Source organism: Manacus candei, unplaced genomic scaffold (genome assembly GCF_025592945.1).
Source record: "Manacus candei isolate 608988 ecotype Guabito, Panama unplaced genomic scaffold, ASM2559294v1 h1tg000045l, whole genome shotgun sequence".
Classification (NCBI taxonomy): Eukaryota; Metazoa; Chordata; class Aves; order Passeriformes; family Pipridae; genus Manacus; species Manacus candei.
The window spans coordinates 3,310,839-3,335,606 of record NW_026138093.1 but is presented as its reverse complement, the minus strand read 5'-3'; the positions used below and the strand labels follow the sequence as shown (position 1 = coordinate 3,335,606).

Genomic DNA, 24,768 nt, shown 5'->3' with positions numbered 1-24,768 from the left:
TGCCCTCGGGACCCTTTTGCAGGACTTGGAGACCCGGAGCTTCTCCGAGGTGTCTCCAATCCCTGCGGCAGGTGGCCTCAAGGCCATTCTGCAACTTAGGGCCCGGAGTTTCTCCGAGGTTCTCTTTCTCTCTTGCAGCTGCCCTGGACACCAGACTGTGGCATGGCAGGGAGACGCTTCAGCCTGCTCAGGCTGTTCCGGAGGAAGAAGGAGGAGGAAAGCCCTGGAGCTGCTCCAGCACAGCAGCCTGAAGAGGTGCAGCAGGTGCAGCCCCCGCAGGAGGGTGAGTGCTGGAGCTGGGCCACAGGGCTGGTGGCTGCAGTCCCCTTGGCCTCATCCTGTCCCATCCCATCTGGACATGCCCAGGGAAAGGGAGGGGGGCAGAGGGGCCAGGGCTGATCTCCTGGCAGCTGTGCTCCATCCACTGGGCATCCCGGGGCTGGCCCTGCCTGCTCCTGGAGCCCAGGCCTGGGCTGTGTTCTCCGGCCTCTCCCGCACACCCTCAGCTCTGAGCGCGCTCGCTCTTTGCCAGATGCAGGCCAGGAGCGGACAGAAGAGCAGCTCCGTGCCCGTGGCCGCTTCCGCAGGGCAGCACAGGTACCTGCAGCCATCCCCGCCTGGGCTGGGCCTGCTCTCACTGCTCAGCCCAGCACCGCTGTCCCAGCCCTCCAGGGGACATCCCTCTCTTCCCTGCCCTTCTTTCTCCTGCAGACATTTATGAAATTCATGGGCAGTTGGTGTAGAGAGTCCAGGGTCACACCAGCTGATGTCCAGGCCCAGCCTGACACCATCCCGACCCAGCTGACAAGGCCTGATGTCAGCACCGCGTCGACTGCTGTCCCAGCAAATTGTGACACCACAACCAGTGATCACACAACCCACTGGGACACCACGTCCACCGATGACGTGTCACACTGTGACTCTGTGCTGCCTGGTCTCATGGAGGAGGCCGACGCCACAACGACGGAGGGCGTGGCGAGCACTGAGGCCGCGCCTGTTCAGCGCCTGGCCGATACCCCCAACCTGGACTTTCTTGAGGAGAGAGCTGTCTCTGCTGAAGTAAGCAGCCTGTGGTCCCCCAAGCTGGGTGCGCTGGGCCCCCTCAGCCTTTGAGGCTGGCACAGTGTGCTGGGAAGGGAAGCATTTCTCAGGGGAAGCTGGGCAAGTATCTAACTCTGGAAGCTCTCCACCTCTCCACTGTGCATCCTCCAGGCCAGACTGTGGGACCTGGGGACCTGGGGCTGCTCAAGGCATCTCCAGTCCCTGGGGCAGGTGCCCTCGAGGCCAGACAGTGGGACTGGATGAGGCGAGGCATTTCCCAGGCTTCTCTCTTGCAGCTGCCTTCAAGGCACGACTGCAGGACTTGGAAAGCCAAAGCTTTTCCATGGCATCTCTGCTGCAGGTAGCCATAATGCCAGACAGAGACATGCAGCAGAGACCCCCCACGGTGCCCAAGCTGGCCTGGGTGAAGGAGGAGGAGAAGGAGGAAAGCCCTGGGGCTGCTCCAACACAGCAGCCTGAAGAGGTGCAGCAGGTGCAGCCCCCGCAGGAGGGTGAGTGCTGGAGCTGGACCACAGGGCTGGTGGCTGCAGTCCCCTTGGCCTCATCCTGTCCCATCCCATCTGGACATGCCCAGGGAAAGGGAGGGGGGCAGAGGGGCCGGGGCTGATCTCCTGACAGCCGTGCTCCATCCACTGGGCATCCCGGGGCTGGCCCTGCCTGCTCCTGGAGCCCAGGCCTGGGCTGTGTTCTCCGGCCTCTCCCACACACCCTCAGCTCTGAGCGCGCTCGCTCTTTGACAGATGCAGGCCAGGAGCGGACAGAAGAGCAGCTCCGTGCCCGTGGCCGCTTCCGCAGGGCAGCACAGGTACCTGCAGCCATCCCCGCCTGGGCTGGGCCTGCTCTCACTGCTCAGCCCAGCACCGCTGTCCCAGCCCTCCAGGGGACATCCCTCTCTCTTCCTTGCCTTTCTCCTGTAGCTGGTTTGCAGATTCATCAGGGGCATTTGGCATGAAGAGGCCACTTTCATGGCCACTGGGGACACGGCAAACTCGGACCTCTTCAATGCCCAGACCAGCGCTGCCCTGCTGGATTTGCTTGTTCAGAACGGTGTCTACAAAGCGAAGCAAGTAAGCAGCCTGTGGCCAGGGCTCCAGTCCCCCAGGGATGCTGTGGCCCCTCACGTCGGCTGCTCTGGGTCCCCTCAGCCTTTGAGACCAGCAGAGTGTGGTGGCAAGGGGAGCACTTCTGGGGGAAGCTGGGCAAGTTACTGGCTCTAGCAGCTCTCCAACTGTCCCCCATGTCCCCTCCAGGTGCCGGCCATAGTCAGGTGCATTCACCAGTGGCTCACGTCCAATGTGTCTGCTGAGCACAGGCTGGACAAGACTCTTGTCCTGCTGACCGAGGCACACCCCATGGATGTTGCAGTGACCCTGCTGCGCTCTGCCCCAGCCTGTGACAGGTATGGGGCCCACCTGCCTTGAGGGCCCACCTGCCTTTAGACCCCATCCCCCTGGACAGCCTGTCCCAAATGGTGTGCCAGAGACATGGAGACTTCCCGGACACTCCAGCTCCTCTCTTTGCCAGCTTTGGCATGTCAGCCTCCAATCCTGAGGCCAGCCTGCCTCCCTGCCCCACAAGGCACCGTGGCTCTGTCACCTGGGCCCCGCAGCTGCCCAGGCCACAGCGCTGTGTCCCAGACCCCCCTGAGGCAGAGTTGTGACTCCACAGAGCTGCTCGCACCATGTGGAAGACGCTCATCTCCTCCAGACGGACTAAGGAGCCGGTGCTGCAGATCCTCTTCCATGTGCTGGAATACTGGCCAGCGCACAGGAGACGCACCTCTGATGGGGATGAGAGGGATGTCTTTGCCCTGGCTGTGAGTTTCTTGAGCTGGCCTCTGCTTGCCCCCAGGTTGCCTTTGGGACGCCTTTCCATCCTCCCTCACCACTGCTTCTCCCTGCCCCAGGCACTGGGCTGCAGGCCTGGCTTAGGGGCAGGTTCAGGGACACCAGGCTGGGGGATCCCCCTGTGTCTCCCCTGCCCTATCCCTGCCACGCTTGGGCCCTGCCACATGGACATCTGGGCCCTGAGAGCTGTCTCTGGGTGCTTTGTCTTTGGTAGGCAACTGTGGCACTCTGGGAGATCATCCAGCTGTCCCACTCCTGGTGCCCAAGTGCAGTGAAGGACAATTCCCCCCGCCTCCTTCTGACTCTGCTCTTCCAAGTTTTCATCAGCACAGAGGAGATGTCAGAGGAGGTCGAGACCTTCTGGAGGCGATGCCGGGAGCAGCGCAGCCTTCCCCCCAACCCCAACAGGTGCTCCATCCCAGTCCCCTCTCCCTGCCACGCCCTCGGGGCTGGGGCCAGGGCTCTGTGCCTGACCTGGGCTGTGCTCTGCACACAGGTTTGCAGTGCAGACCGTTAAAGCCCTGCTGCGCCAGCTGCTGGATGAGGACGTGCTGATGGCGATCGGTCGCAAGTGTGGCTGGGACATGCTCCTCAAGGCTGACACCCACCACTATGCAGTGGGTCTGCTGGCCAGGTGAGAGCCCTTTCTCCCCACTGCCCCTGTCATTTCTACCCTGTGCACAGGCCACCCCACACAGTGCCTGTGCTGCTGGGCCAGAGGGCCTTGGCAGCCAGGGATGGCTGAGCAGAGTGGAAAAGGCGGAGAGGGGCGGCTGCACAGGAGGAGCCACCTCCCAAAGTGCCCACGTCCTCTCCCAGGCTGGTGGCCAAAGACCAGGCCTGTGTGAGTCAGTCCCAGGAGAACTTTGCCCACCTGGCTCAGGGTCTCTGGCACCTTTATTCCCCCTTGCAGGGAGCTGTGCCGTTTCTCCCGCTCCTTCTGCCGCAGCATCGCCGTCAGCCTGCTCCCGCGGCTCAGCAGGGGAGAGCCCCTGTGGGAACTGCCTGCCCTGGCGTTCCTGGTGGAGGTGAGCCTGATGGCGAGCGCTGCCTGGCCCAGCTGCCTCCCCCTCTCTGCCCTCTCACAGCCGCAGCCGCCCGGGACGGTGCCTGCACCCTGAGCTGCTGCCTGGGCCCAGCCCCGGGCGGGTCCGGGCTCCTGCCAGCCGGGCACCCCGTCACTGCTCCCTGCCTTTCAGGTCCTGCACTGCCTGAACCCCAGACAATGTGGGCCCAGCGTCCTGCAGATCATTTCCAGGCACCTGCGCAGGCAGTGCCCGGAGAGGCGTCGCCTGGCGCTCCGAGGCCTGCTGGTGCTCAGCAAGGCTCCCGCAATGGTGAGCAGGGGGCAGGGGCTGAAGCCGGGCCGGCAGCGTGAGGCTGTGCAAGGCAGTAGCTTGGCCTTGGCTGGCCTTTGGCAGCTGTGGCAGCTGCTCCCAGCTCTCCTCCTCCCCGTTCAGCTGCCCGACTCCTTTGGGACGCACCTTTGGCCTCTGGGCCCCGCGGCAGCAGCGTGGGGCTGCACCACAGCATTGTGTTCCACACAGGCTAAGAGCATCCGGAGCCTGAATGAAAGCCTCCTGGAGCTACTGCAGGATGCAGACACAGACACAGTTCAGATGACTCTCTCTGTGTTCATCAATGTGCTGGGCTTGAAAGTCATCGAAATATCCAGCCCAATAGCCCTGAAGTTGCTTGAGGTGCTGCGGCCACTCTTTGACAACGTAAGGCTCTGTGCCCCTCATCGTGGGCACTGAGTGCTGCCAGGAAACTTTGGGCCTAGTGTCTTTTCAGGCCTGTGCCCCGGTGGGCCTGGAGAAGCCAGTGCTGAGGTCTTTTCCTCTTCCTTTGCACCAGGAGCACAGCCAGCTGCAGCAGCTCTCCATGCTCCTCTTCCGGGAGCTGATGGAGGTGACAGAGAGGAGCAAGAGCCTAAAGCCACACGTGTACCTGAGTCTGGTGCCATTCTACTTCAACTGGCACAATGAGAACCAGCGTGTGGCAGAGGTGAGGACTCGTGGGCTCTGGTGTCCCCATGGCAGGAGGCTGCTGTGCCTCCTGCCCTGGCCCATGGTCGCCTGCAGCCTCCTCCTGGCCTTGGCGCAGGGATGCGGGTGCTGTGCCCTGGGCTGCGGTGCCATGGCCCGCTCTCTGTTGCTGTGCAGGCCTCTCGGAGAGCACTGTTTGGTGCAGCCAAGTTCCTGAAGTGGAGGGATCTTGAGAACTTGGTGACCATGGAGCAGCCATGGAGGTTTCCTGAGTGCCTGGTAAGGACGGCCCCAAAGCCCCAGCCCCTGGCTCCCCTGGAGCACCCAGCCCTCTGCTCCCCCCAAACCCGGCCCCAGCGGCTGCTGGCCAGGCCTCAGGGCTCTGCGGGCAGGGGAGCCCCGTGCTGGGGGCAGGGAGCGCCCGGCCAAGGGGCAGAGCCTGAGCCGAGCCTTCCCTCTCTGCCCTGGCGCTCTTTGCAGCTGGAAAAGGACAGGAGCCGAGTGGGCCAGTACGTGCGCCAGGCCCTGCCGTTCCTGGAGAGCCCAGAGGAGCCCCTTCGAAAGCTGGCCATCAAGTTTCTGGGTGAGCCACAAGGCCGGGGTCCCTCCCCGCCCCGCTGCAGCTCGGCCCCAGCCCCGGCTGCTGCAGCGGCAGCAGGATGCGGCCCAGGGCATGTGGAGCCCCGAGTGGCCTGGTGCCTGCTGCCGCCCTGTGCCAGCCCAGCCCTGGGGCGTCCCCATGCGGGAAGGCCCCGGGCTCAGCCCTGCCAGGGCAGGAGGCCGTGTGGCCGGGCTGGCAGTGCTGCTGCGGGGGACCTGTGCCTCTGGGGCCTGACAGGCTCTGTGTTCCCAGGGATCGCCGCCAGGTCCATGAAGCAGGAGCAGCCAGAGCTGCAGCTCATCTGCCAGGGTGAGCGAGGGCACCTTCCAGCTGATCCCCTTGGGCCCTGCTCCCTCCTGGCCATGGCAAGAGCTGGCTGGGATGGCCCTGGCAGGAGGGGCTCCTCACGTCCCCACACCCCTGGCCTCTCACCTTGGCTCTCTTCCTTTCTCTTTCAGCCCTTCAAGGCATCACTGATGACAGCCCTGCCGTCTCAGACCTGGCCTGTCAAACGCTCCACATAATCAGAGCTGTACGGAGAACTTCATTCTTCCCATTCTGGTAGTCTCCGTTGCTGCCTCTTCCAGCCCGTAGAGGTGTGACAGATGACATCAGACTTGCCATGGCAGGCCTGGCAATTCAACACTGCTACATGCTGAGAGCTGTACAGATGGCTCCCTACTGCAGATTCCAGCAGCTCCAAGACTGGCTGTGCAGGGTGTGGAAGACCCGGCCTTTTCCACAGGGCAGTGTCTGCCTGTGCTGCTGCAGCTCTGTGGGGAACTGATGCAGGAAGCTCCATCTCCTGGGGCCACCTGAGCCTGTGGGGAAGATGCCTCTTCCCTGCAAGCACCTCCTTTGAGCCCAGCATGGGAACATGACCAACATGTTATCACACGCAGAGGCCCAGGAGCTTTTTTTAAGTGCCCAGTGTGCACAGGGCCTTGGGGAAGAGGGGAAAAGGGCTCCCTGTGCTCAGCAACACTTGCCCCGTTGTGCAGCGTGCCAGCAAAAGACCAGCAGGGGAGGGGGCGCTGGGAGGCCAGGAAGGGGTGAGGTGCTGTGGAGGCCCTGATGGCACAAGGGAGCAGGAAGCCTTGAGGGGAATCTGTGAGGGGGTGGGTGGCAGAAGGCTGTGATGGGACATACTGGGAGCAGGCCCCGAGGGGCAGGGTGGAGGGAAAAGCCCCCAGGACTTGGGGGGCAGAGGCCATAAGCAGCCCCCAGGCAGCCACCTCCTTCCCTGCCAGCCGGCTGCTCTGGTGCTTTCCCGAGGCATTCCCAGCCCTGTGGCAGAAGCCCTGGAGGCCAGGCCTCAGCAGCAGGGTGGGCACACCCCCAAGGTGGCCAGGCTGGCCTGGTTGGGGACAAGGAGGGCAAGGGGTCCCTGCCAGGGCACGTCTGCCGGGTGCTGCCAACGAGGGGCAGTGGCACAGGCAGGGCTGGTGGCCAGCCCGGGCCCCCGCGGCTGCCCAGGCCAAGGGGCTGTGGCCAACACCCCCCTGAGCCAGAGCTCTGGGCCCACAGAGCTGCTGCCACCACGGGCAGGGCGCTGGGCTCCTCGGGCAGGCCTGTGCACTCGCTGCTGCCCAAGCGGCTCCGCCCCACAGACAACAGCACCAGAGGCTGCCCAGGAGCAGCAGCACCCACAACGCCTGGGCCTCCTCACCCAGGCACCCACACCCGCCAGGACACCAAAAATGGGCAGACTGTGGGCACAATTGCACCCACTTTGGCAAAAGGCTTCAGGGCAAGTGGCCACCACAGCTTTCCAGTGACTCCCCAGCCTCACAGCAACCCTTGGCAGCTCCAGCTGCAGCCTGACATCCTGACTGACTTCAGTGGCCCTGCTTGAGGCTGGACACACCTTCCACACTCAGGTGTCCCCAGCCAGTGCCACTGGTGCTATCCTCAGAGACTCTGCTGGGACACCAGCCTCGGGCTGCAGCTGCTCAACCTCTCCTCCACGCAGGCACCTTCAAAACACGGGCATGGGCTTCTAAACTCTACGTCCAGCACCTGAGGGCAACAAGGGGCACAGCTCTTTGGGGCAGGAGACGGGCAGCAGCCTTGCCAGGACTTGGGGCAGTGGCAGGTCTCCTTTGGCCAGGACTTACCAGGCTGTCCCTCAAGAATCCCGGGAGCAGGCAGGGAATGCTGAGCAGAGCAAGCCCTGCCCAGATGTCCCATCAGGAAGACACTGTTCTAGGGGGAATTCACTGGGTCTACTAACTCTTACTGACTGGCTTAATGACTCAGCCATGGTGTGTCCCTGTCACTCAGATGCCTTCTTGGCCCCACCTGACGTGATTCATGTGACTGACAATACCTTTAACATCCCTGTAAGTGATCCTTGTTATTTTAGTTGTATCACAGATCAAAATGTATCTACCCTCCATTTATCATTAATAATTCCCATGGGCAGAAGAGCCAAACTGGGGCTCCCAGGGAAGCAGAAGCTGGGAGGATGAGGCAGGATACAGTGAATGAAGGAAACTGTGAAATGCAGAAATCCTCAGTGGATGGCTGATTGCTTGGATCATCTCTGCAGCAATCCCGGCAGCTGCCGCAGCCACGGCTCCTGCTGCACTGGCCATTCAGTGCAGGCCATGCCTGCAGGGCCAGTGTGTGGGCACTGTGGCAGCATCAGGAGCAGGGGTTCAGAATCTGCCTGGTTTCAATATTCCAAGTCCTCTGGAAGCACATGGGACAAGCCCCAAGACAAGGAGCCCGGGTCCTGGCCCTCTTGGCCATGAACTCTGCGTGTCCAAACAAAACAGGGGCAGAGGTGGGACCAAGCGGAGTCACTCTGCACCTGCCCTGAGTTCATGGGAATGCAAAGGGAGGATGGACCTTGGCTGAGTGCTTGGAGAGAGAGAAGGTTGTTTCTCCAAGTGCAAATGCTCTTTAACCAGCCTGCACGACCAGCCTGTGTTTTTCTCTGGTGGCTGAACACAGCCAGCACATGAGGAGAGGGGAATGTGTGGGATCAGGGCACTGCTTTGGGGCCATGCTGGGAATTCTGGTGGACTAAAAGACATACACTGAGTGCTGCTCATGAGAGAAGAGGAATAAAAGGGGACAGGGAAAAATGTCGGCGGACAAGTCCCGCAATGGAACTCTGTGTGTGCAGCCTCATTTTCTCCCTCAGCATCCACAAGAGAGGAGGCAAAAAGTAGTGTTTGGGACCCCAAAACTTTCTTGGGGGGGGAAACTGGGGATTGAGGGAACAATGGGAAAGTGGGAGGAACAGGGAGAAGGGTAGAAAAGGGGGGGTTGTCTGGTAGGTCCGATGGCCCCATGGGGGTCTTTGGGCACAGGAGGGGTTGGAAAAGAGGGGGTGCCCCCCTGAGCTCCCAACTTACTGTGAGGTGCTGGGGGCTGCTGAATCCAATCTCAGAGTTGGATTATGCCAACAGTTTCAGTTTAGAGGAATTACAGAGGTGTGACTGAACCACTTTTGTCCCCCAGTTTTTAACGATGGCAAATCAGATCTATTGATAAAAAGGAATTTATTTAGGGTTCCAAATGATCAAACAAAGGATCTTCATCAGAATTCTTTACTGCACAATACAAACACTAAAACTACCAGGAGTACAGGATAAGATAAGACAGTGTTCTACCCTAAAGAAATTGTTGAAGAAATTCTACTAAAGTTGGCTTAAAAGCAATAGTTCTTAATTTGAGATGGATGTAACTCCCCCTCCAGCAGTGACCTTGGTGGGGCCCCAGCCAAGGCAGGAAACTCCACACACCCCCAAGAAGGGTTCTGCTGGAAGAACCTGCCCCTGTGAAAGGGGTTGAAAGGGATGGACTGACAGTCACTGGACTCCAGGGGTTGCCTCAAAATCAGGGGGTTTATTCAGGGTGGAAGCAGCGGCTGAAGCTCTTCCCACAGTCGGGGCACTTGTAGGGCTTCCCTTACTGGTGGGTCTGTTGGTGTCTGTTCAAAGTTGAGCTGTGGGAGAAGCTCTTCCCACACTCCCCACACTTGTAGGGCCTCTCTCCGGTGTGGATGCGCTGGTGGGTGACGAGGTGGGAGTTCCGGTTGAATCCCTTCCCGCAGTCGGTGCAGCGGAAGGGCCTCTCATCCGTGTGCGTCCGCTGGTGCACAAGGAGATTGGAGCTGGTCTGAAACCTCTTTCCACATTCCAAGCACTTGTAGGGCCGTTCCCCGGTGTGGATGAGCTGGTGGGAAAAGAGGTTGGAGCTGTACCTGAAGCTCTTCCCACACTCCTCACACGTGTAGGGACGTTCCCCAGTGTGGATGCGACGGTGTTGGATCAGGTGGGAGTTCCTGTTGAAGCTCTTGCGACACTCCCCACATGTGTAGGGCCGTTCCCCAGTGTGGATGTGCTGGTGTCTAAGCAGGTCTGTGCTCCACCTAAAGCTCTTCCCACATTCCAAGCACCTGAAGGGCTTCTTCCTGCTGGGAGGCTGCTCAGGGACCACCAGGTCAGAGCTCCCCCTCAAGCTCCGGCCGCCTTCCCGGCACAGGCTGGCTCTTTCCTCCTCAGAGCACCCTGGGCTGGCTTTGGAGCCCCTCCTGCGGGGGGATCTCCGGCCCTTTTCCTCCCCGCTGCCTTCCTGCGCCGGGGAGCCCTTCAAAACGGCCTCTCCCACCAGGGTCTCACGGGGGGATTTGTCCTCCGGGCTCTCCGTCCTCAGCTCGGGGCCTGGGGCAGGAAGCAAGAAGGACAGGCAGGGGATTTGCCTCCGGCCCACAGGGAAGGCCAAGGACATCCCCCCAACTCCGGCCCCAGCAGGACGGCGGCGCCAGCGGGGTTGTCCTGCAGTCGGGGCCATGCTGGGCTGACAGAGCCAGCACAACACCCGCCCAAAGGGACACTGACTTCCTCCTCACCTGCCTGGGGGGCCCAAGGCATCTTCCTCTTCCTCGCAGCCTCCTCCTCCATCCGACCAAGCTTTGGGAAGGACAAATCCTGATGGGGGGGCAAACAAGGGCTGAGCGTGTTGGCTTGGGGGTTCCTCCTGCCCAAGTCCATCTCTACAACTCACTGGGCATCCTGTGTCCATAAAAACCTCCAAAACACCAAGATCCAGCCCAGAAAAACCCAAACCACACAGATTCAGGAAAAAAAACGCTCAGAAATAGCAAGATGAACTCCATCCAAAAAGCAAAATGTTAAGGTTCAGCCAAAAAATACTCCAAACTATGAACATTCAGCCCAAAAAACTCTCGCAGGAATTCCCCCTCTCTGGTCTCAACTCTGTGGGGTTTGGAGGGTCTCCTGTGTCTGGGATGCTGGGTCCCACTTAGGAATACTGAGAGTGTTGGGGGTCCTAAGGGTTCCTTCTCCTCTGACTCTCACCTTCAGGGTACCACGTTCCTAAACATTCCCCCTCTCCAGGTTCTCCACTTCATTGTCCCAGTGATCCCAAGGGTCCCTGCTGTCCAGGCTTCCCCTTCTCCGTCCCCCCTTTCAGGCTCCAGGGGGTCCCGGGGCTCCTCCCTCTCCGTGCTCCCCCCTCCAGGCTCCCGGGGGTCCCCCAGCTCCAGCATCGCCCCGCTCTGCCTTCCACAAGGGCCGGCTGTGCCCAAGGAAACCAAACAGCTCCACAGGCGTTGGCTGGGGGGATGTGAGGGCTGGGCCTGCTCAGCACAGCCCCGGCCTCGTGCCCAGCGCCTCTTTCCTGACCCACACAAGAGCTTCCCGGTCCCCCCAGGGCTCCCCTGCTGCTGCCTCTGCTCCTGGCCCTGCCTTTGCTGCTCCCTTGGCTGGGGCAGCGGCTGCAGGGGGGGATGGCAGCAGCTTCAGCTCCACGGCACTTCCTGGGGGGAGCTCAGCCCGGGGGGACGGGCAGGGACCTGATGGGGATGGACAGGGGCCCAGCAGGGACAGCCAGGGCCTGCAGGGGAAGGCACAGGGACAACCTGGACCCCCACACTGCCACCGCTGTCTCTGCTCCTCCTTGCAGGCTCCGTGGCCAGGCACAGTTTGTGTTCCTGGGTGCCCATCATCTCAGCACTTGGAGACGCTCAAATCAGCGCCCGCAGCTCTGCAGCAAAGCCCCAGCTCACCTGGCACACAGGGGATGGACACAGAACCTGCTCGGGGATGGGTACCTTTGCCTCTTCCCCACCACAGGGCTCTCCTTCCTCAGCAGCACCTCTGCCCTGCACTTATTCTCAGCCTCACCTCAGGGACAGCTCTGGGCTCACCTCCACGCCACTTCTCAGCCTCACCTCAGGGCCTGGGCTCAAGGACAGGAACCTGCAGGGAGGGGACATCAGGTGCAAGTTCAGGGCTGCCTGCTTGCACTGGCCTCTGGGCTTCTTTCTCTTTCTAGAACCATCCCAGAACCTCTTCTGCTTTTCTAACATTACACTGGGCACGCTCTGCCTCCTCTTCAGCTTCCTGCCCATCCCCACTCCCAGCTCCCTTCCTGCCTGCCTGCTCTCCAGACACTCTGGCCCCAGCCCGGGGGGCTGACGGGGCTTCTTGTGGCCAAAGGGCAGGACCCGGCCCTTGGCCTGCTGGAACCTCATCCCCTTGCAATCAGCCCATGGATCCAGCTGGGCCAGGTCCCTCTGCAGAGCCCTCCTGCCTTCCAGCACATCAACACACCCCCAGCTTGGGGTCACCTGCACATTTGCTGATGAAATGCCTGGTTCTGCAGCAGCTGCAGATGCTCAAGGGGCAGCAGGACCAAGTCAGGGGCCTGGGGGGGCCTGGAGGATTTGGGGTGCGGGAGGTTCCTGGGGGAGCTGGGGAGGGGCTTTGGGGATTGGGGGTACAGACCAGGTCAGACCAGTACAGACCAGGACAGACCAGTACAGACCAGTACCTCCTCACTGCTCCCTAGATCTCTCCTGGAGCTGGGCCACGTTGTCCTGGGACACCTGAGCCCCTCCCAGTGCCCTCCCAGTACAGCCCAGTGCCCCCAGTACAGCCCACTGTGTTCCTGTCCCAGGGTGCCAGGTGATCCCTCTTTAGGGGGGGTTTGAATGGATTTGAGGGGGAGCTGGGGGAGATTTGGGGGGATCTGGGGGGGGGGTTGATTGGGATTTGGAGGATTTTGGGGTGCTTTGGGTGTATTTGGGGGAGTTAAAAGGGGTCTTGGGGGGGGTCAAAGGGATCTGTGTGGGGAGGGGATTAAAGGAAAAATGGGGGCTAGGGCACATTTTAGGGGGTTAATGATGTCTGGGGGGAAAGAGGAGTAGCAGCACTACAAGCAGGTGAGTCCTGAGACCCCCCTAGTGTACCCAAGACACTCTTTGTGACCCTCAAAACCCTCTGGGACTCCCAAAATCCCCCGAGAAACCCCCTAAACTGCTTCAAAGACACCCCCCCAAAGCCCTCCAGGACTTCTCAGTTCCCTCAGAGACTCCAAAACTCTCTCACGGACTCCCAAACCCCTTCAGGGACCTTCAACCTCCTCCCTAAGTCCCCTCACGACATCAACCCCCCCCCGAGATACCTTAAAACCGCCTCAGGGACCCCGAAAAGCCCCTAAGGGACCACAAAACCACAGAACAGCAGAAGAGCTTTCTGTAAAGGAAGGGAGCAGAGAATCTGAGAAGGAGGAGACCAAGGAAAAACCGAACCAAAGCAATAAAATCATCCTGGCCCTTGCAGTTTTTCCTTCACCTTTTTCTCATTTTTCCTTTTTTTAGGGTTCTCTCTTTGGTTGGGTGGTTTTGAATTTTTTTTCCGAAGGAATTTCTCAGGACCCGAATCCAACATCCGGGTTCTTGGGAGGCCTCCCGGGCCCCGCGGCCCCCGACAGGGTTGCAATCCCGCGCTCTGCCTCTCGGGAACCCCCGAACCCCCGCGCTAAACCCTCCCGAGCCCTCCAGCCTTTCCCCCCACAGCCGCGCTCCCCGCAGCCCCCGAGGGGATCCCCAGACCCCGCTCTCACCCGCTCCCGCCCGGTCTCACAGACAAAGGAAGGCCCCAGCGCCATCGTGACTTCCCGGCAGCCAACGCGGCGCTCTGCGCGCGCACCGCCTGCACAGACCCCAATGCAGCCAATCAGCGCGGCCACTGCCCCGTCCACCCGCCTTCTGCCACGCCCACCGCCCTGCGCGATGCACGATGGGACTTGTAGTTCTCGCGGGGGTCAGCGGCCATTTGCATGGACTTTTTGGGTTTTCTTTCTTTTTTTTCCTCTTTTTTCTTTCTTTATTCTTTCTTCTTTCTATTCCCCCCTTTTTCTTTCCCTTTTTTCTATTTTTATTCTTTTTTTTTTCATTTCTTTCCTGTTCTTTTTTTCCTCTTTTTCCTCCTTTTTCTCTTTTTTCTTCTTCTTTTTTTTTCTTTTTTTCCCTTTTTCTTTTTTTTTTTACATTGTTTTCTATCAGTTGTATTTGCAAGGAAGATTTAAACACAGACCAAAACAATCTCCAGGTACAAATCCCATGACAACAGATAATCTGGTATTGTTCCAGGTTCATGAGGATTCCCAAGATCACAAACACTGAGATGTGAAGGGTGCTCACACAAAAAACAGCTTTCCCTGTTTTTTTCCACACGTAAAGCAAGTGTGGAAGGGGCACTTGGCCCCAGGCAAGATGCTTTTACAGCTAGTTTAGGCAGTCCAAAGTGGATCTGACTGGCAAATGGGATTATGCCCATGCTTTCAAGGAGGATTTGCAGAGTACACTGAGGGGAAACATTGAGGGCCATTTCTTCATCTGCTGAAGGGATGAGAAGAGAGGGGAGCAGGTGCTGTGGCCCCAGAGCTTCTCTCTGCTTTGGGGACACTTCTGTGTTTTCCTCTGTCCATTGAATTCCCAACAAAGAATCCAAAAAGCTACAAGAACTCCAGTCTGGAGTGCTCAGGACATGTGGAAGCAGGGGAATTTTTCTTCCCAGCTGGGATTGAGAGTGCAATTTCACACTCGGAGGTTCATTCCTGTCATCTGACTGCCCTCCATGGCCACTCCTTTCAGGCTGGCACCTGGAACACACACAGAAAGGAGTTCTGTGAGGAAAACCAGTCAGAAACACAGCAGCTGCACACTGGTGCTGCCTCAGAGCTGTGTGAATTGGAGGAGGACAAGGGGATTTGGGGCTGAGATGGTCACAGACTCAGTGCAGCCCTTGTGGGCCCTTCTCAGGGTTGGACAAACCACAGCTGGACCTTTTCTGGGCCATAGAAATGCACAAACACAGGCTTCAGTTGGCACAGATTCACAAGGCAAAAGCTTCTCACCTTCCAGATTAGCTTGAAGGCCTGATGGGTCCTCAGAGTTGCAGCCTTTCAGGGACGCTCCCTCTGCGTTGGAGCGCAGCATCTTCACCCCTGGCAGGTTGGCACACTGGCACAGACAGGAGTCACTGAGAGCAGGAAGAACAACACCAAAGACCATCAAGAAGACACTTTTAATTTCTGCTTTGGGAGTCAATCCCATTAAATCATTACTGGGAGGAAGTGTAAAAGCTTTGGGAACCAGAACAACTCTAGAATATATTTAAGAACTCGATGTTTTACACCGCTCTGTTTGTTCCAGCTCCTCTCTGTTAACACAAGCCCAGCCCTCCCAAGCTGCAGCAGCTCTTCCATCCAGCACAGAGCCTGACAGGTCAGCCCTCTCCAGGCTGGCACAGCACAGGTTGGCACGGGCCAGGTTGCAGCGGCTCAGATTGGCCACCTTGAAGTTGATGCAGCAAAGATACAGGTGGGAAAGATCCGCTCCACTGAGAGTGAGACCCTGGAAATCCCAAGGAATAAACCCCCCAAAAAGGTTACACAGGGGAAGGGGTAGGTCTGGACACAAAGTTAACATCATTGTATAGATATGTGTATGTTAATATTTACAGTGTATAAATATCTATGTATAAATACATGGATAGAAATGTATTATATATGTATATATAATGTATACAGATACAAGATAGATACAGACACACACAGGTCCTGGGAGAAGCTGAAGACACCCCACCAGGGAAGGGGGCTTTTAAAAAGGAGGGAGAGGGACTTTTGATATGGGCCTGGAGGGACAGGACAAGGGGCAATGGTTTTTCAACTGAAAGAGGGCAGGGTTAGATGGGAGACTGGGAAGAAATCCTTCCCTGGGAGGGTTTGGAGGGGCAGGGATGGAATTCCCAGAGAAGCTGTGGCTGCCCCTGGATCCCTGCAAGTGTCCAAGGACAGCTTGGATCAACCTGCTCTAGTGGAAGGTGTCCCTGCCCATGGCAGGGGGTGGAATGAGAAGACCTTTAAGGTCCCTTCCAACCCAAACCAGTCCATGATTCTATACAGACAAATACACACAAGACCATTTATTCTACTACTTCAGACTAAAGAAATCTAAACACAAAGCTCTCAAAAATTGTCCTTGGTTCATTTTATACTTAAACAAATGTAAGGGGGGTACTTTTGAATTAGATGATCAATGGAGCATAGAGGCGTGAGAAAGCAATCATATTAGGATGTGAAACCAGCCAGAGTATGGTACAATGGAACTTCATGGCACAAGCTAATTGTAAGGTCCATCGTGCTTTTTAGCAAGTCAGCCTGATATCCCCTATTATCAGAGCTGAGTTCTTCCTTGGTTTTGCTACGTATTGCAAGATAGATACATCTACCCTTGAAACACAATGGTAGAGGTCATACATAGGGGTGAGAAAGATGATGATGGGAGGAAGATTCTGTGGGCAGGGGTCGCTGGCCCCTTGCCCTACAGCAGGGCATGCACAGACTGTTGCCATTAGGTAATGATTTAGGTGGTGTTTGGCTGCCACTCAGGCATCACCTTATACTGGGTACTGGCCCTACGTGGTGCAATGTGGAGCTGATAAAATGGGGTGTCAGGACTGCTGGGGTGAGCGATCCTCATCCTGCCATGGAGACTGTGTTGTTCCATGGGGACGCCCGCTAAGCACGGGCACCGACCAGCTGCTGCAGATCCTGGCAGCCCTGGCCTGTCTGTGTGGGTAAGCACAGTTTATTGACAGGAAGCAACTGAGAGAACAAACTTTTTAATATCCTTTTAGTGTTCCTTTAACTCCCCTTTTATGTTTATAGTATTTTTTCCTTTAGTTTCCCTCTTTACTAACCAATATCGTGTTATCCATAATATTGTGTTAAGATCCTTTTTGGTATCCCTTTTCACTAGTTAATACTGTATTAAATGCTGTTCGTAGTATTTGTTTTAATGCCACCCGATATGCTAGTTACTTTGTATCCTTTTTAGTTTTTAATTCCTCTTGCTAAGTTTATTACTATTATTATTATTCTCACTGTAATAAAAGATATTTTGTGTGTTTGAATATTTCTGGCACTTGTCTTTATTCCGGACATGTATCCAAACAAACTGTTACACACACACAGCTTCTACTGAGAAGCTTCTGTCCTGTCAGGGCAGTCAAACTGAACAAACGTGTTTTCTTGCTGCTGAACTTTACAAATGAAAAAAAAACAAGTTACTGTTCTATGCCCAAGGTTCTGGATCCTGCCCCATGTATAACTTTAGCAGCTCTCCAGATGGAAGGGGATACCACAGCATTGGTGTTACTAGGAGTGACTTTGTGCATCCCCAGACATGGAGCTGTAGCTCACTAGACAGTGAGCAGCTTACCTGTTTTTCCCCGTGCCCAGTTTCCTAAAACTGAGGAAAGAAAAGCAAGTATTTGTTTAGACAGCACCACAAACCAGAGGCTGGATGGATAAAAAGGTAATTTAATAAGCCTTGCTCTCAGGAGATGCTTAGTAGACAGAAACACTCCTTTAGAGGAGCAGCTAATTCACAGAAGCATCAAAGAACTTCAATCAGACATTCACTCCACAGGGACAAGGCAAGGTTTTCCTTCTCTTCATCTGAGGTGAGGTTCAGCTCTTTAACATGAACAGTGCTGCTCCTCCAAACCTGCTTCAGTGCTTCCAAGTATGACAAAGGAAAGCGCAGCCCGTGAGTCTGCTGGGGAAGAAGAAACAGAAAAAAAATCCTTCAGCTGAGAGCAGTGTCCTTATTGCACAGCAGTGTGTGAGGCTGTGGGGAGGGAGCAGCAGGAATGTGTTCCCTTCCCACATGGCACTGGGGTCACTGAGAGCATTCTCCAGAAGACTCGGTTTTATCCAGGCCTGTTTTATCTTCGTAGGGAAAATGCTGAACTCTACTCCGTGTTCCAGCACGCTTTTGGAGGTGGGGATGTTTACAGCACGTGGCTTTCTCCTGTGGTTTACACATGGAAGAATTAAATAGCCTTAAACTTACACTCTTGCCTAGCCCTACCCATTATTTTTGGAAGCTCACAGAAGTTTATTTCTAGCTGCCACACGCAGTCTTTGGATATAGTTTGACACAAGCACAGAAGAGCTCCATTCCCAGGCCTGGAGTCTTCAAGGGCAAGAAGGAATATTCTGGGATCTGCACATGTTGTTCAGGTGCCAGTGTACAGCCTCAGCTCTGGAGGACCAGTGAGATTTACTTCCAAAGAAAAATAAGTGCCAGGCAAAAAGCCTTGCTGTAATTACCGAGACAAGGACAGACTGTGCCCTGTTTTGCCATTCCAGTGTTTCGGATCACAGAGCTAAGACACAGCATCTCACTGCCAAAAAAGCAGAAATAAAGGTTCCAAAGCTCAAAGCCATGCTTAGGAAGGATTTATGACCCAGCAAAAGCACACTGTACCTGCGAGCAGGAACAGAGACAACCTGAAAAGTACATTTCAGAACAAGGTAGGTCTTTACTCACAGTGCTGACCCACCCTACCCTAAAATGAACACCCCTGCAGTGTGTTCCATTGGATACAGAATCTAACAGGGGTTTAGCATGGCAGTGATCCCTAGGGAATATCTGCTGGCCTATCCAGTAGCCTCAGTAGAGGATGTGCTAAGGACACACCTGTAAGAGCTGGTTTTAGTTGCTCCAGTAGCTTTGCTCACTGGGCCATAAGGCATGCACCAGAAATCCTGTTAACAACTCGAGTGTTTAATTAAGCATGAGATCACATTGCTCAGTTCCACTGTTGAACTGCCTCTGTGGTGCAGCCTCAGCTCCTCTGGGCACTGCAGGGCTGGGCAGAAAGGCCCTGGGTGCTGAGGATCACGGCAGAACCCAGGCCCTGCTGCCATTCTGGGCAAGCTCATCTCATGCAGCAAAACCCCCCATGGAAAGATAAGTTTTGGGGTGTCTGCAGGAACAAACCTGGGCCGTGCCATCCTCACTGCCAGTGTCATCTGTCCCCATCATGGGAGTGTCTCTCCTGTTCCTTAAGGAATGATACACATAAACCATCTCCCTGAGAATTTCATCCTAAAAGACAGCAGGGAGGATACAGTTACATGTGATCCACAGCCTCAGACTCATCTCACTGCACTTGCCAATGCTCCTGAATTCTGGAGTCACTCTTACAACAAAGCATGCAAGTCACCCTCCCAAATGAATTGTCCAACAGCCACCTCCGACAGCAATAAGGGACTCTCCAAAACACCTCTGAAAATTTATTTACAATCATCTGCTGCCTTAAAACTGCCCCTGCTAGAGTCCCAGGAGTGATGCTGTACAGAAAACAGGCCATTTAAGGGAAAGTATTAATGAACAGGTGTGCATCAACACATTTCCAGTCTGATACTGATCTGTTTCTTAAAAATCACATGCCCATCATCAGTCCTTGGTCAGAGCTGTGCAAAGCAATTCAGAGCTCTCTGGGCAGGTTGCACATGGAATTTGTGGACACAGGTCTTCCATGTGTCCTGTCATCCTGGGTTGATCTGTGTGACATCAGAAGGCAAGGTGGCCCAAAAACTGGGGGGAAAAAGTCTCCAAAACCGACACAGTCTCAATATGGACACAAGCAAGATGGAGGAAAAAATCAGACAGTTATGGTGTGTTTTTCTTGGGAAACATTCAATTCATCCAAACAAACCCCAAACTGTACAAGATAATCTTTGCTGTGTGTCCCGTCCCCCCCCCTTTTTTTTTAAGTGAGATAAAAAGCACTTCTACAATTTCATACTAAAAAACCTTCATGGATAAGAAGCAGTATAAACACAGCATAATGCAAGATGCATGGATCAATGTTGTGGAACAACTTAGTAGTGCCCCTGGCACCTGCTTGGATACAGAGATAACCCAGAAGTGAAGACTAAATGCAGCCACAGCAGCAGCTGCAACCAGTAGAATTCCCTCTCTTGAGAAAACCTATTTTTATAAATTATTCCTGTTCTTAAATACAAAGAATAGAAAAAAACCCTAGTATCAAGACCTGTAGAGGCCATTTAGCTGCTGTAATGATCTACCCCATCAAACCTGAGACAAAAGCCGTGTACCTCCCATACAGAATCATAGGCTGAATTTAGTTTTGAAGCCCCCCCTCCAGAAGGTTGGAATGTGCCATATCACTCAACAAACAACCCCACAGTATCCTAACAAACCCTAATGGGATGCAGGATCCAGCTCAGTGTAACTGCATGACCCTTGTAGACCTTTTGCACAGGAGAGCAACAACTCACATGCCTCACATGCACTCCCCAGCCCACCCCAAATGTACAGGGGTGGCTTCACTGTACCCACAGCATTCTCTTGATCTGGTTCCACGGAGATGAGAGTGTGATCTCTGAACTGCAGTCTGATTTTGCTGTCTATTTTTGGCAATTTCCCACCTGAGAAAAATAAATCCTCCTTCGAAAGGAAGAAAACCAGACAAACGGTTAAACTGAGCCCCCCTGTGCTCTCCCCACTCTCTCAAGGCTGGACTGTTTGTTAAGCTCTGTTTCAACACCCACATGTCCTCAAACTTGTTGTGGAGGGGGCAAGGAGAAAGAGATTTTTTCATTCTCTCCCCTTTCCTATCTGCAAATAACTATAATAAATAGCAAGCTAGAGCCCAGGGAAAACTGCTACCAGTTAAATGCTCTCGGGATACAGTTTATCACAGCGGCCAGTTCCAGTCTAGGATAATCTTTATTCCACTCTAAGGGAGTGTCATCTCTCCCACTCGACACGGGGAGCAAACACACACGTGGGGCCTCACGGCACATGAAGCTGATGCTGGACTGTGATCTGGCAGAGTTCAGGCACACGGTGTGACTCTTGGGGTCGGTGCTGTGCCGGGCAAAGGCTTGGACTCGACGCTCCTCGTGGGTCCCTTCCACCTCAGCCTGTTCTGTGACGGTGCGATGAGTTCCCTCTCTTCCAACACTTTTGTTCTTTTTAGGGCTCCTCGCTGCCCGGGGCCCGGAGCCCGCCTCCCGCGCGCCTGCTTCCCTGCCCGTTTTGGCGGCCGCAGCCGGGCGCTGAGTGCCCGCTCCCCGGGCGGGCCCGGCCGCTGCTCCAGGAGTGGGGGGGCAGCGCCGGCGCCTCGAGGATTCCCGGGATTCCCTGGCCGGTTTCCAGGCAACGCTCCCCGCGCGCTCCTCGCTCCAGGGCCGAACGTGCGCAGCCAATGGGAGGCGGCGGAGTGGGCGGGGCGAGGCGGGGCTTGGGCGGGGCGGGGGCGGGGCCGAGAGGGGCGGTTGGTGGGGTTTGGGTGGGAGCGGGCGGGGCGGGGCCGGGAGCGGGAGCGCTGCCGCTGAGCGGCCCCCGGGCAGAGACCCCGGGCAGCGGCCCCCGGTGCGCGGCCCCCGGGCAGCGGAGACCCCCGGCGAGTGGCCCCCGGGGCAACGGCCCCAAGACCCCCGGGCAGCGACCCCCGGGCAGAGACCCCCGGTGAGTGGCCCCCGGTGCGTGGCCCCGGGGGAGGGACCCCCCCGTGCGCGGCCCCCGGCGAGTGGCCGCTGGTGAGCGACCCCCAGTAAGTGACACCCGGTGAGCGACTCGCGGGGGAGAAGCCCCGGTAAGTGACCCCTGCGGAGGGACCCCCGGTGAATGACCCGCGGTGAACAACCCCTGGCAAGTGACCCCCGGGGAGGGAGCCCCGGTAAGTCACCCCCGAGGAGGGACCCCCGGGCAGTGAGCCCCGGGGACAGTCCCCCGGTGCGCGGTCCCCGGGGGTGTCGGGCCGGGGCTGGGCGCGTTCCTTCCCCGTGCAGAGCCGAGCGGGGCCGTGGCGGGAGCGGGGCCGGAGCGGAGCCGGCCGGGGGGGCAGAGGGGAGCCCTGAGCCGCCTTCTGCCGAGGGGGCTGCTGGAAAGGAGCCCGCGCTGGGAGGAGCGGGGGACGTGGCCCGAGGCTGAGGCAGGGGAGCTTCAGGTCAGCTCCTGGACAAAGGTTTCTCGCTGTGTTTTTCGGGGGGGCTCGGGCACTGCAATGGGTTGCCCAGGCGGAGCCAGAACCCCGGCAGGTGTTTCAGAGGCACCTGCATCTGGCCATGGCTGACACGCTTTAGTGGTTTGGGGGTTGCTGGGGCAGTGCTGGGCTGACAGATGGACTTGATGGAATCATGGAACAACGTGCTGAGTTGGGAGGGTCCCACCGGCACCGTGGAGTCCATCTCCTGAGTTTTAGGCACCACTAAAGGAACTGAATCAGGATCGAGCTGTTTGGCTTCAAAAATTCTTCTGCCCCTAGTCTACACTGCCAAGTGAAACAAAACAGACTGTGCAAAATAGAGGCCTGTGTTCCCCCCAAAGGGAAGGCAGGCAGTTACAAACCGGGACAATAAAGTAAAGCTCAGAGCTTACATTCATGGTTCCCACAGTTGTATGACTCATCAAACCAGTCCTCTGTTCATTACCCATGTAGAACTCTCATCAGGAACCCCAAACTTTCTTGTGTGTATTTGTATAGATATGTATAGATATGTATGGGTAGATAGATATGCATACATAGATATGTATAGGTCTATATTTGTGTGTATCTCTGTAAGATTCTGTATCTTTGGATGTGATATTGGCATGCTATTGTTGTGTGGCAACAAGTGGACTTAAAAGGTTGCAACACTTTAGGAGATCACCTTTCTGCTTGTGGGTTCTATTTTTTAAAGAAGGTAACAAGAAAAGAACTCTTTAGCCAAATATCACTTAAGACATTAATCAGAGCAAATGTATTGCTTTTATTTCCAATTGTACAACAAGTAATTCAACTATTTGCATACTCCAAAGCTGGGTTGGAAACTTCTCCCTCAGAAATAAGAAAAACTGTTTTCCAAGGCTGTTACTGACAGCCATGGCAGAGTTTCCAATAACAACTCCCCATTCTTGAAATGCAAAGCCTGAAAAATGAAACAAGCGTTAACCTGGAATTCTTGTTGCCAGCACTGGTCTGGACAGAAGTTATTAGAGAGTGGAGCAAAGCTAGCACCACAAAGCACCTTGGGCTCTGCATTCGTTAGTCATGGCAACAAAGTTTTGCTTTTCAACCCATCTACTAAAGAAACCTTGCCAGAAAAGTGAGCTTATAACACTACTTTTCTTAAGAAGTGAGGAGGCCTTAATCCAGTGTACACAGATGAGACCCTGAAATAGGAGAGAGGCCAGTTGCTGATGATCAGTGCAGATGAGGAATCAGCTCTGCTGAGAAGACTTCAAGCTTTGTGATTTTTACAAGTGGACTATTTCAAATCTGTTGTAGAATAAACAGTCTTTTCTGTTTGATCAACTTTCCACTTTCAGAATACTGGAGTTTATCCCTAAAATTCAGCCTGTAGTTTCAAAAGATAAAAATCCTTCGAGGAAACCTTTCAGCCTCAGTAGCCAATTGCAATGTGCCCAGGGAAGTTCAGCAACAGCACCATTCATTAAATGAACTGTTCTGGACCAGCCATCCCAGACAGATTGAGCTCCAGTGCCAAACCCCATAGAGTGCCAAGTGCCATAAGAGCTGATTTGTGGCTTCGCTGAGATTCTCTCTGGTTTCATTGGGTGTAGCTGGCACATCTGGAGCAAAAGGTCTGGGCAAACGTACATCCTTAGAAGGGTCCAGTACAAATCATGTCACAAGATTAGCAATTTCTCTAACTGAAGAAGGCAATTAGATACAGGAATGTATTTTTCTACCTCCTCTTTCCACACTGCTGCTGTATTCCTTCATCATGCCCTGTGAGCAGTCCCAGTGCTCTGTGATTGACGCCATAAAGGACTTGATAAGAGGGAAAAAACACTACCGAGACAAAAGGTGCCACCACAGGAATCTCTTGCTGCCCAAGAAGTGCCAAGGTGGCCCCAACAACTGCACCTCAAAGCCAAAGGATCCAGACATTTTTTCATGGTAGAAAGAGCTGCTGTTCCCTTTCTTCTGCCCTGCTCTGGAATGGCCGGTCCCACCTCCTGGAAAATTGAATCCAACTGAAGATTCCTGCAGGACAAAAGGGGCCACCACAGAAAGGTCTTTGCTGCCCAAGAAGTGCCCAGGCTGCCCCAAAAACTACACCTGAAGCCAACGCTTCCAGAATTTTTTCCTGGTAGAAAGAGCTGCTGTTCCCTTTTTTCAGCCCTGCTCTGCAATGGCCGGTCCCACCTCCAGAAAACTTTACTCCAGATGAAGATTCCTGCCAGACAAAAGGTGTCACCACAGAAAGGTCTTGATGCCCAAGAAGAGCCCAGGCTGCCCCACCAACTACACCTGAAGCCAAAGCTTCCAGAATTTTTTCCTGGTGGAAAGATCTGCTGTTCCCTTTTTTCAACCCTGCTCTGCAATGGCCGGTCCCACCTTTTAAAAAATTGAATCCAAAGGAAGATTCCTGCCAGACAAAAGGTGCCACCACAGAAAACTCTTTGCTGCCCAAAAAGTGCCTAGGCTGCCCCAAAATCTGCACCTCAAAGCCAAAGGTACCAGACATTTTTTCCCGGTAGAAAGAGCTGCTGTTCCCTTTTTTCAGTCCTGTTCTGTAGTGCCGGTCCCACCTCCTGAGAAATTGAATCCAACTAAAGATTCCTGCCAGAGAAATGGTGCCACCACAGAAAGGTCTTTGCTGCCCCAGAAGTGCCCAGGCTGCCCCACCAACTTCACCTCAAAGACAAAACTTCCAGAACTTTTTCCTGGTGGAAAGAGCTGCTGTTCCCTTTTTTCAGACCTGCTCTGCAATGGCCGGTCCCACCTCCTGGAAAATTGACTACAAATGAAGATTCCTGCCAGACAAAAGGGGCCACCACAGGAATCTCTTGCTGCCCAAAAAGTGCCCAGGCTGCCCCAAGAACTGCACCTGAAGCCAAAGGATTCAGACTTTTTTTCCCGGTAGAAAGAGCTGCTGTTCCCTTTTTTCAAGCCTGTTCTTCAATGGCCGGTCCCACCTCCAGTAAACTTTGCTCCAAATGAATATTCCTGCCAGACAAAAGGTGCCACCACAGAAAGGTCTTTGCTGCCCAAGAAGTGCCCAGGCTGCCCCACCAACTGCACCTCAAAACCAAAGGATCCAGACTTTTTTTCCAGGTGGAAAGAGCTGCTGTTCCCTTTTTTCAGGCCTGTGCTGCAATGGCCGGTCC

At 55.6% G+C, this 24,768-nt stretch overlaps 2 protein-coding genes across 2 annotated transcripts; one reads left to right on the top strand and one right to left on the bottom strand.

Annotated features, from left to right (window-relative positions):
• The first annotated feature begins 831 nt into the window (after positions 1-831).
• Positions 832-6,402, top strand: LOC127475017 (maestro heat-like repeat-containing protein family member 6). Its single transcript, XM_051796319.1, has 14 exons — positions 832-1,059; positions 1,403-1,553; positions 1,803-1,867; positions 1,980-2,129; positions 2,313-2,461; positions 2,731-2,878; positions 3,124-3,317; positions 3,406-3,543; positions 3,823-3,937; positions 4,109-4,246; positions 4,457-4,633; positions 4,767-4,916; positions 5,075-5,807; positions 5,957-6,402. Exons 1-14 carry the CDS (start codon positions 940-942, stop codon positions 6,061-6,063), a joined length of 2,535 nt encoding a protein of 844 aa, XP_051652279.1. The 5' UTR covers positions 832-939; the 3' UTR covers positions 6,064-6,402.
• A 2,701-nt stretch (positions 6,403-9,103) lies between these two features.
• On the bottom strand, positions 9,104-10,438 carry LOC127474914 (gastrula zinc finger protein XlCGF49.1-like). The gene is made up of 2 exons (XM_051796242.1): positions 10,363-10,438; positions 9,104-10,174 (listed from the first exon to the last, which is right to left on the bottom strand). The coding sequence occupies exons 1-2, from the start codon at positions 10,412-10,414 to the stop codon at positions 9,420-9,422; spliced, it is 807 nt and encodes a 268-aa protein (XP_051652202.1). The 5' UTR covers positions 10,415-10,438; the 3' UTR covers positions 9,104-9,419.
• Positions 10,439-24,768: the final 14,330 nt, after the last annotated feature.